Below are 16,672 nucleotides of genomic sequence, written 5' to 3'. Positions count from 1 at the left end.
CAACCTGGGCTGAAAATAAGATTTTTAAAGGAATAGTTCAGGATAGGTTTGTGCTAAAAAGGGAGTTGGGGATACACATACACGTCTGTAAAGTAACGATGCTTCTCTTTACCACAGAAATGTCACTAATTTAGAGAGAGATAGACTCTTCCTTGTGGCAGCCTGGGATTGTCCGTTCACAGGGAATTAGATCATGTGCTTTTTGAATTGCGATGGAGCTGTGTGCTGTGAACCAACATCGTTTATCTAAGGCAGTAACTGACTGAAGTTGATTCAGCAGTCAAATGAGGTCATGCGCTCTAATTAGCACAGCTAATTATTCATTCAATTCAGGCTGAAACCTGTGGCTGCCCATCAATATCCCTTAGTGGAGCCTTCGCTCCTGTGAAATAATCTACCTCATTAAATAGTTAGGCACTGTCCTCTTAGCCATGTACTTGCTTTGCCTGTTTTAATTAAAATGGAAAAAATGATTTCTTAGCTATTAAACCTGTATTTTCAGTTCCATGACAGCTTTCCAAATAGCTCCTCCCTCATATTTAAAAGCCCTGTTTGCTATTTGTTTGTCTGTTTGTTTGTTTATTCTAGATGGGATCTCCTGCCTCATATTTAGCAGCCCTGATATTTCTTTATCGGTCTTATTTATTTAGTGAACACAGAGAGGTCTTTACTCGGTTTCCCAAGTGCTGGGACTGTGGTATGTGCCACGTATCTTTCCAGATACCACATCCCTCTTCACCCTTGAGCGGGAGCCATTGTAAGCCACTTAAAGGCATAAACTTTCTTGGAATCTACAGGCAGTATAGTCTCCATATTGAATAGTTTTTACTGTGTTACTTTTTCAGTAGGCCTCAGTGTCTCTTCCTCAGCTGCATCCCAATACAGAAAGTGTTTTCTAACCTCCATGATTTTGCAAGAAAATATATGTATGTATACACATATGCCAAGTAGACATTTTTCCTTTCTGAAGCTTATTGTGAAAGCTTATTTGAAGTGGTTTCTGTTTTCTGTTAAATCCTCCATAACAACGCCAAGACTTGTTGTTGTTGCTTGGTTTTGGGGTGTGTGGGGGGGAGGCGGGGTCGGGGACAGGGTGTCTTTGCATAGCCTTGGCTGTCCTGGAACTCCCTCTATAAAATAGGCTGGCCTAGAACTCACAGAAATCCACCTGAGTGCTGGAATTAAAAGCCTGTGCCACCACCGCCTGGCCAATGTCAGGATGTTTTGTATTCTCTACAAGCCACTTACAGAGCAATGCATGAACTTTGAATATTTTTTCCTTAAAATAGAAAGGAAGATGGGCTTCCAGGATGCCTTCCTCAACATATACCCACAGAGTGTTATCACTGTATTAAATCTGGAGAAAAAGGAACTCTGTATTATTCTGAATTCCATTTCAGAGAGGTTATTGCAAAGGGTCAACATGCAAAGTATAAATCTGAAATACCATTGTGTGAATGCAGTATTGTAGCTGGTGACTCGTATTCCCCAGGCTCTACCAAATACTGTCACTGCAAAGTGTCTGAGTTTTGGTTACTGGTAGGCTTGGTCCTTTTGTTTTTATGTATATGTGTATATTTATGTGTGCACGTATGCCCATGAGTGCACAGGTGGAGGTCAGAGAAAGACATGCATGTCTCCCTTTAATAACTCTATTGTTACTTTTTAATTGAGAAAATTGCAGAACTTTATAAACTATCAAACGCTCGAAGAATTTGTCTGTCATTCTTGTGCAGGGGCCAGCCTAACATTCTCTGTATTGTTTTTAGCTTTAGTATCTGCGATGCCAAAGCAAGCAGAATTTTTTAAAGATTTTTTTTTATATTTGTGTATGTGTGTTTGTGCCTGTGTGTGTACTTGTGTGCAGGTGTGTGTACATGTATGTAGGCACCTGTAGAGGCCAGACGTGGGTGCTGCATCTTCTGGAGCTGGAGTTACGGGTGGTTGAATTGTCCGGCTTTGGTACTAGGGACGAAAAGCTCTGGAAGAGAAGCAAGGCTGAACTGTCTTTCCAGCCCTTCCACCTAGCATTTTGAGACAGGGTCTCTCACTGGATCTGAACTTATCATTTAAGCTGGACTGGCTGCCCGTGGCCCCTTCGACCCTCCTCCCTTTTCTCCCTCCCACACAGCCATGGAGTTACAGTTACACGGTTTTGCCGATTTTATGAACTTTATACTGGTGCCAAGCATCTGAACTCGTGTCACCCACATTTTACCCCCTAAGCCATTTGTTATTTCCTTCACTGGGGAGCTGAGACCTTTTTTGTAGTCACGCTAGCTGATAGAACTTTGTGCAGTGACAGAAAATTCTAAATTTGCAGTGTTCAGGATTGTGGCTGCTAGACACCTTTGGCAACTGAATACTTAAACTGTAATTTTGCTGAAGACCTGATGTGGTTTTTTTTTTCTTTTGTCTTGACCTGATTAATTTTATTGAAAGCTTTTGTTACTTCATGTGGCTTGTTGGTGCTCCCGGATTGCACAACGGGAATGTCTTAACTAACTGCCTTGCACTCTTCCATAAGCTGCCACTGTGAATCCCATTGCTAAAGATTCACAAAGCATTTCTTCTATCTTCATTTCTAAAAATTGATGGTATAGATATGTGATGGTTGGTATATGCTTGGCCCAGGGAGTGGCACGTTTGGGAGGCGTGACTCTATTGGAGTAGGTGTGTCACTGTGGGCCTGGGCTCAAGACCCTCATCCTAGCTGCCTGGAGGTCAATCTTCCACTAGCAGCTTTCAGATGATGGAGAACTCTCAGCTCCCCCTGCACCATGCCTTCCTACTTTGATGATAATGGACTGAACCTCTGAACCTGTAAGCAGCCCCAATTAAATGCTATCCTTTATAAGAGTTGCCTTGGTCATGGTGTCTCTTCACAGCAGTAAAACCCTAACTAAGACAAGATATATGTTTATGTATGCATACAACATGTACAGCATGTTGAACCCAGAGTCCGGTCATATTAAACACATGCTCTGTCACTGATCTGTACCTTAGGAAAGACTCTTGAGTTATGAACTTACTGTCTAAGGCTGTACTAATGGATAGAAAAGACTCTAATCTATAACGGCCATGCATCCTAAATGTGAAATACAGCAGACACCCACTTATAAAACACTTAGGAGTTCTGAGAGTCTTCTCAGGCAAGTTTGAATTTGATTGGCACAACAACCAGTCAGAGTAAACAGAGTCCAGAAACCTGTTCGTCGTGCCAGACTGCTGCATGGGAGAATGATCCTGGTCATGTAGAAATAAAATCTGGATCCAGATCCTGTAAAAAGTAAGATTTTTAAACTCTGAGGAGAAAAATGGAAAAAAAAGGCTTATCTTATTATAAATTAGTGATTATTAAAAAAAGAAATTACAGTACAAATGGGGAACATAACAAATGCTCAAGCATCGTCTACAAACGATAGATATTTGCATAGCGACCTATCTGCCAATAGGAGCCTTGGCCTTCTTTTGATCCAGACTTCTTATCCGGATCACAACTGGTTCACTGGTTCACTGCTTCTCACCTTCGTTTCTTTTTTTTTTTTCTTTTTGAATTTCAGAAGCTCCTGTAAAAGGCAGATCGAAAAAGAGACGGTCTGCCGTCTACCACCCTGCAACCATGAACAACAATGCAACAGACCTCACCACGGGCTACCTCTCCTCCGCTGTAGCAATTCTCCTATTTGGCTCCAACTTTGTACCACTTAAGAAATATGACACTGGTGATGGTAATTGTTTTTTTAATTATTATTATTAACCTAAACTTGCTTTTAAGTGTCGTGGTTATTTGTTTTTAACTTTTTAAGATAATGATATTGATCATAGTGCCTAGTGACTAGCACTCACATAAATCGTCTCACAGAGCCCCTCGTGGCACACTGAGGGTGAGAGTCAGGACCAGAAGGCCAGATAGCGGTGCTTCCTGGCAAGGCAGGATGGGGACCACTGGAAAAGCTTCTTGACTGTGTCTGCTGTGTTTATAAAACAGGTAAGTTAGAGCCAGTTCCACTATCAACATTCATTTGAAAACCAATTTTCGACACAGCTGGTACGTGAGAGATCCATCTGAGCACAGCACAAACATGTTTACTAGCGAACAAGCTCTTCTCTAACAAACCGTGAGGCAAACACAGAATGCTGCTCTCAGCTAAAGATGAGGGGCAGTACTGTGACCTAGGCACGCGCACATACATCCCCTCCCCACAGAGCTGTGCACTAGGCTTCCTCAGTTTACCACATGTGCACATACAGAGACTCATCCTTACCACAAAACCACATACCATGCTTTTACAGTTCGCCACACACAATCCCCAAGTGTACCGTATATGCTGTGCCCCATTCTCCCTGACATCTGATGTCAAACCTCTCTTCCTGCAGCCCTGCATTCTTTGCAGTGGATCCCTCCCCACAAACCTCCAGGCCTTTTTAAATGAAAGGGCTAGGTTTAATATATTGTGACTATACTTAAACCATTTAATCAGTTAAACGCTGTTTTTATTAATTCCCAGTTTTAAAAAAATGCATTGCTGGGGCAGTTTTTCAGTGTCTTTCTCCAAACCGGATCTAGTCCTGTTTTGAGGTTTTTACTGCATGGTTTTGCTCAGTGCGGTAGTTTTTGAAATGCATGTGCTACAATGTAGCAAAGCAGCGCGGGCTGATGTTCAGTGAAGGAAAGCCGAGGAGTTGGGAGGTGGGGGTTGCTCTTGCCTACCCGCTGCCCTCTGGAAGCAAGAAGGGAGTGTAGGCTCCCAGTGAACAGCTGCGGGAAGTTAACATCCCAGTTATTTTTAAATCTCCCTGGTTCCTTAGTCTTCATACTGCTTAGACAAAAGGATTACAAATCCTTTCTCCTAGCCTTTTCTTTTGGTGTTGACAGGCTAATAATAATAATAATAATAATAATAATAATAATAATAATAATAATAATTTAAAAATAAAACCTAGTAGAAAAATAACCAAAAAGAGCAGCTGGCCTAACTTTTGGGTTTGCAATCCTAGACAAGTGTCCCATGTGTTGTGGTAAATAGTATTGGGGGCGGGGTTTACCTCACTTTGACCATATAGTTCCCAGATAAAAAACACAAAAGCCCTTATAAGTCTTATAGAATTAGAACTGGGCAGACTATCAATGCTCTGTGCTATTTTGACTACTTCCCTGTCAATAATTCGCCATGTTCCACCTGGGCCAATCCTACTCTGATAGGCTGGCCCTCATGACCAGTGCTCAGGGTCCACCTACCCTACTGCAACTTTTTCCTTCTTCCTCCTCCCTCTCTCTCCCAGTGGTCCCTGCCTGAGTCCCTAAGGCCAGGACCTTCAACCTCACCTACCTCTCTTCTTTTCTGCTACAGTGTAAGCATCTTTATTAACCAATCAGGGCTTACACAATAGAAGCTGGTATATGTGACGATCTGAACGTCTGCAGGTTTTGGAGTACAGAATTTGTCGTTTGAATACAGATGGCACCAGACCAACCCTCTACACCCGTGTGTGTGTGTGTGTGTGTGTGTGTGTGTGTGTGTGTGTGTGTGTGTGTTTGTGTGTTTCTGGAAACTGAACCCAAGGCCTCTTCACATAGTAGAACACTCTAGCTGGAGCCACCGCCAACCCAGCAAGTCTTACCAGTGTTTTGTTTTTAGTTTCTCACTTGGACCGTGAAGTTCATTTTCCACTCCAATACTGCTCTGCTACAAGTCTTAGAGGTTAGCAGACTTCTTTCCCTCTACTCTGTTGTGAGAATGAGCAGAAATAAATGAAAGTTTTGCAAGTTACAACCCAAAATGGCAGAATAGAATCATAGCTTCCTTGGTGCGTCATTTGTTGTGGAATATCTATCTTTTCAATTCCCAAGACCTTGTTGGTACAGGAGTCTTGAATGGTCACTGCCACGTTCCTCTTCTGGTAAAAGCCAGTAGCAGAGGAGTGCTGGCCTGGAAGGTTAAATCTCAGGCTTGTAAAATCTATCTCAGCACAGGAATTAAACACCAACTGTGTGAGCCACAAACAGCCAAGTGTATCCCAAGGTTTAAGTTACTGCTGCATTGCTGGGAAGTTCTCAGTGCCATGTTTTGACAGTTGCAGTAAGATTGGGCATCAGAGTGGAAATACAGGCTCGCTCTTCCCAAAATTCTTTAATAGACATTTCTCGATTTGGCTAGAAAGTGAAAGAACAGCTCGTTAAGCAGGAACACGTTGTAGACTTCAGTGTCAAGCATCTAGGCTCTACAGTGCAGTTAGAAGTGTCCCGACCAGATTTGTCTCCTTGGTGTCTGAGATTGGGCTCACCCTGACATAAAGTAGCTGTAAGACACTACACTATGGGGACATGTCATGTTTGTGTCTGTCTAAGAACATCTTACAGATATTCTTAAACATGGCATATACTCAAATCTTTCTGCCAAGTAATGCCCGATTGTCTTATTTGTAGGGATGTTCCTTCAGTGGGTGCTCTGCGCTGCCATTTGGTTGGTTGCCTTGGTGGTCAACTTGATTCTACACTGCCCTAAATTCTGGCCTTTTGCAATGCTTGGCGGCTGCATTTGGGCAACAGGTAATGAGCATATTCATCTTATATGTGGGTCACATAGTATATTCACAACCAGGAGAAAAAGCACAGTCTAATGACACATGACAGACTTGAGCTGTGTATTGTTTTTCTCTCATATATTTTGGGAAATTTCTTGATTTTTCCCCCTTTAAATGTTTTAAGTTCCTGCCAAATAGTTATTAAAGATATTTGATTCTTTTAATACATAACTCAAATGCCATTGTATACGTTTGACCTTTCTCCAGCATGTTTATCAAAGAATGTTTATTAGAGAGCAACCCTTTGTTGACATCATTTTTGAGCTTATCCTTAGAAGCTGGCCAATAGCAGCACGTAAGCTGAGTAACAGTTAGCAAAGGAAACAGACAATTAAAAATCGCATTGCTTTACCAATGCCTTAACGACTATAATAGAGTCTACATCTCCAGGTAGCCATCAGAACCAGTTCTCCTCTCTATGAATTCAATCTGGAAAGTCCTCTTCTTTTTTTTTAAACAAAGAGAATTAATGAAAATCTTTAAGAGATAAATTTGTTAGATGCAAATAAAATTTAAAATGTTAAAATGGCACCGCTTACCCACTTGAGTCTTTGAGGGACTAAATGATTTTAAAATTTTTATTAATTACAGATCAAAGTAAGTAAAATCTTTACCTTTCCCAAGAATTTGCATTACCACACCTTACCTGTGTCTCTGTGGTTGTTTACCATGTGGAATTGGGAGAGAGTGAACAGGGTTTGTTCCCTTAGTCTCCTAGCTTTTGGAGACAACAGTCTCACCATGCAGCCCAGGCCAGCCTAGAACTCTGAGTCCTTCTGCTTCTGCTTCCTGATAAGACATCTCTCCTTTGTTTGTCAGCCTGCAGATTATTTATTTATCTATTTATTTTTGGTCAAGGCTAGTGCAGACTGTGGAATGCTTGGTGAAGATTTGTGTCCTCCTTGTGCAGGGGTCATGCTGACATCATTTGTGTCACTCCAATTTTAATATGTGCACTGCCAAAGTGAGCATGTTTTTAATTTTGAAAGTTATTTATTTACTTACTTATTTGAGATCGAGGTATCACCATGTCGCCTTGGCTGACCTGGAGCACTCTGTAAACCAGGCTGGTCTCTAGCTCACAGAGAATCTGACATTAAAGTTAGGTGCCCCCACGCCAGGCCCTTTCGATCTTTGTCTCACAATCAGGCTCCGCTGTGCTCAGGGTGGGTAAGTAGGGAGCCAAACTTGAGAAACGTAACCACATTACAGGTTATAACAACCAACGAGTCTGGAGCACAGAGGGGAGAGGAGCTGGTAGTGTAAGGGCTTTGTTGCAGGTGATTAGAATGGAGACTATCATCTTGAAACCAGAAGAACTTTCCCAGTTGGGAAAATAAGTGGAGCATGATACCGTCTGAGTCTAAAGCTCTAGCATTACCACAGTGGAGGACACTAGCTGCAGACTGCATCAGCAGTTCAGAGCATAACCCTGAGACTCAAGATGGTCTAGCCTGGACGTACGTTAACAGGGGACGTAGACCTCTGATCAACGGCTCAAATCAGTAGACGAAGGTGACTCAAATCTAAAAAATCCTGTGAGAGGAAACTACAGGCCTGAGCCTGGTTACAGAGAGGAAACTACAGGCCTGAGCCTGGTTACAGAGAGGAAACTACAGGCCTGAGCCTGGTTACAGAGAGGGTAGTAAGTGTTTTTCAGAAAGCAGCAGTGAGCAGGGTCGGGTGGAGCATCCGTTGTCCCAGCTACTGGGAACAGTGAGATAAGAAGAGTTCTTGAGTCCTGAAATGGGAGGCCAGCCTGTGCGACATATCAAGATCTCGTCTTCCTAACAACTGTGCTAATGACAATATTCAATGCCATCATGGATTTGGCCCTGAGTGACCCTCAAGAGCGTAAGTCAATGGCTGTGAGAATCTGGAAGGAAAGCCAGTGAGTGACAGAGAGTACACTCTAGAGTTGTGTCGAGGCAAAAGTTAAAGTCAGGAAAAAAAAATACTAACTTACCTTAGTTATATGGGAAGTGACCCATGTTTCCTGTGTGTTGTATCTACAGGGAACATTGCTGTCGTTCCAATTATCAAGACCATCGGTTTGGGTCTTGGAATCTTAATCTGGGGATCATTTAACACCTTAACTGGCTGGGCAAGCTCCAGGTAACACAATTCAAACTATCTCAGCTAAGGGTTGGGCACCCTGTATTTGGTGTAAACTGGGGTCTAGCCACCCTGGGAGAAATAATGTGATTCTTCGTCTCAGCTTATGGCTGACACATATAAATGAACCATGTCCATTGTTTGTCTGAAGCTCTTTATACACAATCTAGGTATTTTATGAAGATAAAGTAAAGGAAATCAAAAAGTAAGAAGCAGCTGGTGTCTGCTTTCTCTCTCTACTGCCTAACCAAGTATTCTAAAGTAGATGCTCTTCCTTAGAATAAAGCAACAATCTGGGGCTCCATCTCCCTGGGGTTTTGTCAAGATTTAGTGAGATGTAGCCATGCCAACTTTTAAGGAGCCGGGTGTGGTGGCACACACCTTTAATCCCAGCACTAGGGAGACAGAGCCAAGTGGATCTCTGAATTCCAGTCTACCACACCACAGTGAGGGCTTCCCAGAGAAACCCTGTCTTGGGAGAGCAGGGGGTGGGGGTCAGTATCATTGTCCATGGCTGCTTTTACATATGATAGCAGAGAGAAGGGATATAGCTAGCCACACCTAAAACACTCTGGTTCTTTAAGAGCTTCTTCAAGGCTCGCTAGAAAGTCGTGTTGTCCAAAAGGTTAGCTACAAGCCACAGGTAGCCTTTGTATGGAAACTTAAGCTAAATTAAATCACAGATATGAGCCTTCTGTGTCCCAGTGGCATTAGCTACATTTACAGAGGCTCCCCCATTCCACACAGGGCAGAGATGGGAGTATGTGATCTCCATGACCAGAGTGTGGTACCCATGATCAATGTGCTTCAGGCCAGACTTGCAGAAACGAGAAGCAAGAACATTATTCCTGCCTCACTTTAAAGCTTCCCTTCTACTGAAAAGCATTCTACCCCCCCCCCCAAAGAACAAGGAAAATCAGTCTACTAGCTTACAGTTATATACATCTTTTCCCATCCTTTCCCAGTGCCCTGGAGCATCGTTTGTTTTAATACAATGGTTTTTCTCCTTGCCTCACTCTCTTACCCTTGGATGGCTCTCCATGAAGACTGCTAATGATTGTGACAAAGTCAAACCCTGATGAAAAGATTGTAAACTCATGTCAAAGAGTAGGAATTTTTAGCCAAGAAGTTATTTCAAATACCTCAGAGATTATAGAAGGCTTCAGTTGCAGCTTAGTGTAGAGTGCTGTCTACCATGTGCAGGGCCGTGAGTTTGATCCCCAGTGTTGGAATACATGTGTGTGCACACACATGCAGTTACAAACATTTTGCCAGGGTTGTTTTGTTTGGGTTGCACTGGATGGGTTTGGTTTGGGTTTGATTTGTTTGGCTTTTGTTGTTTTCTTTCATTTTTGGAACAGGATCTCACTATGTAGCTCTGGCTGGCCTGAAAGTCAATACATAGACCAAGATGGCCTCCAACTCACAGAGATCCAGCTGCTTCTGCCTCCTGAGTACTGTAGCCCAGACTGGCCTTGAGTTCTTACTGTCTTACCTCTGGGGGTTGCAGGAATGTGCCACCATGCTTCTACTGCTATTTTCTCCACTTTAACGTAGAAATTAGATGCACAGTGTAGAAAACTAACTTATCCAAAGATAGACAGTGCATGAGAGAACCAAGATTTAAACTGAAGAATCCAGCCCCAATCCATTTTCTTCAGCATTACTGTAAAAACATTTTAGCCATATCTAATTTGATATTCTTCTGGATTTCCAGGTTTGGCTGGTTTGGGATGGATGCAGAAGAAGTGTCCAAGCCAATGCTGAATTACTTTGGAGCTGGGCTGTCAGTAGTAAGGTCTGCAGATGTTTCTAGTCACTAGTTTTTTTCGGGCATTCAGAGTGTTTTCTAAAGATTTGTTTTATCTTTGTTCTATGTGTGAATGTGCTGCCTGCGTGTATGTGCACCATGGGTGTGCCTGTCAGAGAAGAGTGTCCGATTCCCTGACAGATGGCTGTGGTCTGACATGCATGCAGATGCTTAGAATCAAACCCTCATTTAGAGCAGCCAGTGCTCTTAACCACTGAGCTCGCTCTCCTGGCTCACTTTTGTCGCGCGCCCAATGTCCCGCCAGCAAGAACGACGAGCGGCAACAGGATTCTTCTGCGAGCAAGCCTTTACTGTGTTACAGCTCTTCTCAGTGTTACAGCTCTTCTCAGTGTTACAGCTCTTCTTAGTGTTACAGCTCTTCTCAGTGTTACAGCTCTTCTGAACAGGGACCCCGAGCAGCAAAATAGCTCGGCTTATATAGACAGCAGTATGCTAATTATCTCTCAGGGATTGGTGGGGCTTGGATCACCCCACTACTTGTCCTCCAGGGATTGGCGGAGAATGAATCACCTCATTAGCATATTAACGGTCAACTAACACCTGGTGAATAAACCGCACATGTGCAGTACCGCTGTTCACCACTAGAGGGAGCCCTAGCAAGGGGACAAGCCTGCACATGCGCAGTAAGTCGTTTATATCCAGACAAGGCTGGATGTCGGCGCCATCTTTGTTTCACCGCGCTGCTCTCTACACACTTTCTAAAGCTTTTAATATCCTTACATTTTCTTCAAACCTACATTTCATAAAATTTATCTGGTTCCAATGTCAGATCTTATTTCCAGAATGAGAAATACTAGATGAGGGGGGTCAGAAACCCTAGTTTTAGTTCTCAAAAGCTCTGAGAAACTCGGAAAAGTCACAGAACTGCTCTGAAGTTCAATCTCAATATCTAGATAGAAAATCAAAATACACTGTACACGAATTACATTGCACTATATCCAAGAGGATATAGTGTACCCTCAGACGATACCTAAAACACAGGGAGTACCAAACGCTATGACTTCCTGCTTTTTCCATTTTAACTAAGCGCTAAGGTCATACTTTCATAGTTTTAAAGTTTCAGTAAGACAAAAAAAGCTAGGAGAAATATCTATGTCTTACAACTTTATGAGTTAGCTCTGTTCTTACTATACATCTAAGAACCTTTAGAGCAGCTCTTTTTTCTTTTTTGTTTCTTAAGCTAAGAACTTTTACCTCCTCGCTGAGAGGCAACTCTGAACGTGCTTCTATGGCACGTGCTTCTGCCTGCTCGCTTTACCACTCCTGTGCTTTGTGCTCAGTCAGCTGAATCCAGCACTGCAAATCACCCTAGTGGGTTTGACTAGTAGAGTGCAAGTGACTAAGCACTGGGTAGTTCTTCAAGGTGGCTAACTGGGCAAGAGGAGGCCAGTGCATGCCTCGGTCCTCAGACAAGGAGACAACACCTTGCTTTGCACAAGTTGAAATTTAGGGATGTGTATGCCTTGTGTTTATCATGTCAGTTCGTGCTCATCACAGGTAAAGGGAGTCTTGCTGAGCACTGAACTCCAGCTTCTACCACCCCACTCTCTCTTTCCTTCTTTTCAAGCCCAGTTACCACATTCTCACCTCTCTCGTTCTCTGTTGAATACCGAGTTCTCCATGTCTCCTCCTCTGCTTGTGTATACTACATCAGTGAGGATGAAAATGGCTTTAATTTCTACACAGTGGAGTTTTGCCAATAAAACTCAAGCAAGAATTGGGTCACCTTAAATTCAGTCACCTTTTCTCTCTGGGTTCCATTTATATCGGCTGTCAGTGCTGCACATACCGAATAACATTGCCCACAAAGACTTCAGTCTTCTGGGGAAAGAACGGTATATTTTCCTTCCTCCTGTAATAGTGTTTTTCCCCAGCCACACTCACGAACAATCCCTTTGTCATTGAAATGTTGCCTTTGAGAGTAGTCCCTAGGCAATTGGGGACGAATAGCGAAGCTTATTCTAAAACTGTAAATTCTTGACACATTTGGTTGGAGGCAGTTTTATGTGTTCTACACAGTTCACACGGAATTCTAGCTTTCAGTAGTTCCAAGACAATTTCTTCACATTGTGAAATTCTAATTTAGCATGTCTAGTTTTAACTTAATGGTAATAATTTAATGCTAGTCTATTCAGTACATTAAGCACCTTTCTCCTCCAAATTTATGCTTTAAAAACACAAAAAATTTCCCTAAAATTACACATCAGTTAGTTTCTCTTCTACCCAGAAGACCTTGCACAGATAGATATCAAGTCTTGGTTTTTTGCATCCTTAAAGAGGGGGTAATGCTAATGCCAATCTTTTAAGAGATTTTGAAAAGTAGATGTTTTGAGAGTTTTGTATATCTAGATCCATGGTTTAGGCTCCACATATAGGCATTCATCATCTGTTCTGTAGTAAACACTAGAGATCATCAAGTGAAAAGGCTGTAACAAATCAGCCCCATGGTTGGGCTGTAGAGAAGTTGCACAGTAGGACCACAGTGTATGGAGGAGCAAAACTATCTACCCAAGGACAACAGAAGCGAAAGACAGGGAACCTCAACGAGCCCTTTTATACTTCTGATGACCCTAACACCAAACTTCTGCTTAAGCTCCATCTCTGAAAGGCTGACCACCTCCCCACAGTAAGTAGACCAACCACCAAACATTTGACATAGCCTTTTGGAACCCAAATACCTATACTATTATATTCATGCATAGTTATCCCTTGGGACATTTGTTGGTGTCTCAACTTAATGTTAAATTAGGCAATGAACTAGAGGGCTCTGCAGCTCTGTTAAGAGCTGGATCCGCAGTGGGAAAATGCAGGGATCTCTTCCTGTGAAGTATTCAGGCCCCATCTCTATTGCTCTCCTGGGTGGAACTGCACCAATCTGTTATTTAATTAGTTTAGCCTTAATGGCTTTAATAGGTTCATTTTGAAGGGCATTGGCTGAGTGAATTTAGAACACATGGTTGTGTGAAGATACAAAACATAGTTTCATTGGTTACAGAGTGGCTTTATTCCCCCCTCCCCCTCATCTCCCCCTCCTCCTCTCCCTCTCCCTCTGTGTGTGTGTTTGTATGTGTCTCTGTGTGTGTGTGCACTCCTATATGTGTGTCTGTGTGTGTGTTGGGGGGGGGTGATGTCCCTCTGTGTGTGTGTCTGTGTCTGTTTGTGTGTCTGTGTATGTCCACACACATATTCATGTGTGAATTTGGGTGCCCAGGTGTCATAGCACATGTGTGGAGGGCAGAGGGCAACCTCAGCTACTGATCCTGACTTCCGTCGGTTTTGAGATAGGTGCCCACCACTGCTGCACACCCCAGGCCAATTGGCCTGCAAGGCCACAGGCATTCTCCTGTAGCCCAGTGTCCCATCCTTCTGTAGGAGCATTAGGACTCCATGCTCTCTCAGCAGCTCTGAGGATTCAAACTCGGGTCCTCATTCTTGCACAACGCACACTTTGCCACCGTCTCTCCAGTTCAGACGCTACTTTTCTTTTCATAATTAAAACAATTCATTCCATTCCACTGTACAGTCTTTAAAGGACTGGCAAGACAATTTTTGGTGTTACATTTCTCCTGTACAACGTCTACTACTCTATTTGTTTATACAAGGGATTTAAATCAGCAGAGGATTTATTTGCTTGCCTGCCTGCCTGCCTGCCTGCCTGCCTGCCTGCCTGCCTGCCTCCCTGTTTGCTTGCCTGCTTACTTGCCTAAGTCCTCACAAGGTAGTCCAGAATGGCTTTGAACTTGCTGTCCTCTTTCCTCAACTTGCAGACAGATTTTCTTTCCTATTAAAAAAAATAATAATAAAGTGATGGGCTGTGGATTATCCAAGCTTCTGTTCTGTTTCTGACTCCTTTCACCTTTTCCCTCTGTAGTGTTGTCTTTCCCCAACCTCGGCCATTATTCTGCATTGTGAGGAGGTGCAGGCCTTTGTTCCTAGCTTTGCCTTTCACAGGGCTGCAGTCCTTTTGTCTAACTGTGGACGAGGCTGGACGGCCCTACTAAAATGCCACAGTACCTCCCGATCCACCCACGTGAGGTGACAAGCCAAAGGCAAACTTCCAGTTAGAAATTTCCTCCTTTACAACACAAAACATGTGCTGCATTTCACCTCATAAACTCCATCCTCTCTGTCACTGAGTTGTGAAGACAAGGTCTTGCTACAGAGCTTGTGCTGCCCTAGAATGCAAAGCACTGAACTGTGGTCCTCCTCTGTTGATCTCCCAAGTGATAGGGTCCCAGGCACTCATGGGTTAGGAGACATCACCTTCCTAATTTCTCCTCCAGGAAGAGTGTCCTCTATCACAACTGTGACTGTCATGTAGAAGCGGCCATCTTGTACAGCTGTCCAACAAGATCTTGTTAAGTTTTTGGCGGTTGCTTCAGGGTGGTTCCACTTTCACTTTCACCGGTGTGATGTCAAAGTTACCCAAACTCAGGGTGTCCTTTACCCTGCCGGATAAAAGACACCAAGGAGAATGGGGTGTTGAAGAGACTTCCCCACCGGAAGTAATTCCATCACCAGGACTGGATTTAAGTTTTGTTTTCCTTTAAAAATCGGGTAGCTTGATACAAAACAAAAACAAAGCAGTCGTGTCCCAGTCAACCTCACTGGAATGTGTTTTCCTGCAGTGCGCTCACATTTTTGTTCGTCAAAAGTGAAATTCCAAATAACCCAGGCAGCACGGACACCACACCGCTGATGACAGAACCCGTGAGTATGGTGTGGGACGACTTGATTTGAAATATAAGGTCGGGATGTGTCTTGGGGTTTCTATTCCTGTGAAGAGACACTGTGACCACCGCAACCCATAAAAGAAAGCACAGTTGGGGCTGCCTTACAGTTCAGAGGTTTAGCCTATCATTGTTATGGCAGAAAGCGTGGCGGCATGCAGGCAGACGTGGTCTAGGGAGGTAGCCAGCAGTTCTACATCTGGATGGGCTGGTGGCAGAAAGAGATAGGAATGCTGGGCCTGGCTTGAGCTCCTGAAACTTCTTGACATCCGTCCCCAACGACACACTTCCTCCAACAAGGCCACACCTAATAGTGACACTTCCTGTGGGCCGACAGAGACCATTTCATTCATACTACCAGGATGCAAAGACAAACATTGACTCTGACCCACATGAGAGAAGGTGGTCTTTTCCATCGCTCATGGCTATAAAAGTAGTTCAGCTCATTTATCAGAAGTGTGTCAGGTTTCCATAGTGACGCCCCTTCCCAGCCATGAGACTTTTTTGACCATAGATCTCTATAAGGTATACAATGGTAGTTTCATTGAGGATCCATTGGGGGCTTGCACAGCCCTGCAGAGATGAGAGAGTAGCTTGGGAATTGAAAGGAGGAGGCTGAGGAGGAGATAGACCAAGGAATGGGCAAAGGGAGCTAATGATGCTCCAGTGCATCCATGCTCCGGGGAGACCATGCGCAGTAGGAAATAGACTGGATTTTTTTTTCATCTCTGGTTTTGTCTTTATCATGTTTTGATTAATGGCAATGACAGAAAAATACAAGGAGACACTGTTTTGACCATGAAGAATATATGTTGGTCAGGAATAGACCATCAGTGTTAAACAGAGCCAACCTTAAAGAGACATGACATTGTCCAGGGTCGCATTGCAAGGTTTACATAAAATGGAGTCCGCGTTGCCAGGAACCCAGTGCAGTCCTTCAGTCCCAGCCCTTCTCCCCCTGAGCCCACACCCACACCCACACTCACACCCACACACACACTCATCCCACACTCATACCCGCACCCACACCCACACCCATCCCATACTCATACCCATACCCACGCCCACACTCATACCCACACCCACCCCACACTCATGCCCACCCACACCCACACCCACACTCATGCCCACACCCACACCCACACCCACACTCATGCCCACACCCACACCCATGCCCACCCCACACTCATGCCCGCACCCACAGGCTTTGTCTCCCTAGCAGCTTCCCCACTGTGCCATGATTCTGCCCCCTCCCCTTCCCTTTTCTTCAATCGACTGAGATGGCTAATACCTTCATTAAATTGACCTAAAAAGAAATCGAGAAGAGGGACATTGATTCCTGGGCATCTGTAAGGGCTGTGTGCTTCAAGAAAAGATAATTTGGCCCTGAGAGGAAGCTCTTATCCTT

General features: G+C 43.7%; 1 protein-coding gene and 2 non-coding genes across 4 annotated transcripts in view; 1 reads left to right on the top strand and 2 right to left on the bottom strand.

Moving 5' to 3' along the window:
• Nucleotides 1-16,672, top strand: part of Tmem144 (transmembrane protein 144) — a 31,978-nt gene that overhangs the window by 937 nt on the left and 14,369 nt on the right. For both annotated transcript variants that reach the window (NM_001439671.1, NM_001108551.2), the window contains 5 exon segments: nucleotides 3,564-3,731; nucleotides 6,431-6,553; nucleotides 8,604-8,703; nucleotides 10,421-10,501; nucleotides 15,163-15,244. In NM_001439671.1, coding sequence (NP_001426600.1) covers nucleotides 3,623-3,731; nucleotides 6,431-6,553; nucleotides 8,604-8,703; nucleotides 10,421-10,501; nucleotides 15,163-15,244 — 495 coding nt within the window. In that variant the 5' untranslated portion in view covers nucleotides 3,564-3,622.
• Nucleotides 1,691-1,797, bottom strand: LOC120101205 (U6 spliceosomal RNA). The gene has a single exon (XR_015678990.1). It is a non-coding gene; the product is annotated as a U6 spliceosomal RNA (small nuclear RNA).
• Nucleotides 7,454-7,558, bottom strand: LOC120101206 (U6 spliceosomal RNA). Its single transcript, XR_015678946.1, has one exon. It is a non-coding gene; the product is annotated as a U6 spliceosomal RNA (small nuclear RNA).

This window comes from Rattus norvegicus, chromosome 2, assembly GCF_021556685.1.
Source record: "Rattus norvegicus strain SHRSP/BbbUtx chromosome 2, alternate assembly SHRSP_T2T, whole genome shotgun sequence".
NCBI classification, from domain to species: domain Eukaryota; kingdom Metazoa; phylum Chordata; class Mammalia; order Rodentia; family Muridae; genus Rattus; species Rattus norvegicus.
Note: the sequence above shows the minus strand (reverse complement) of the source record. Positions and strands in the feature narration are given on the sequence as shown.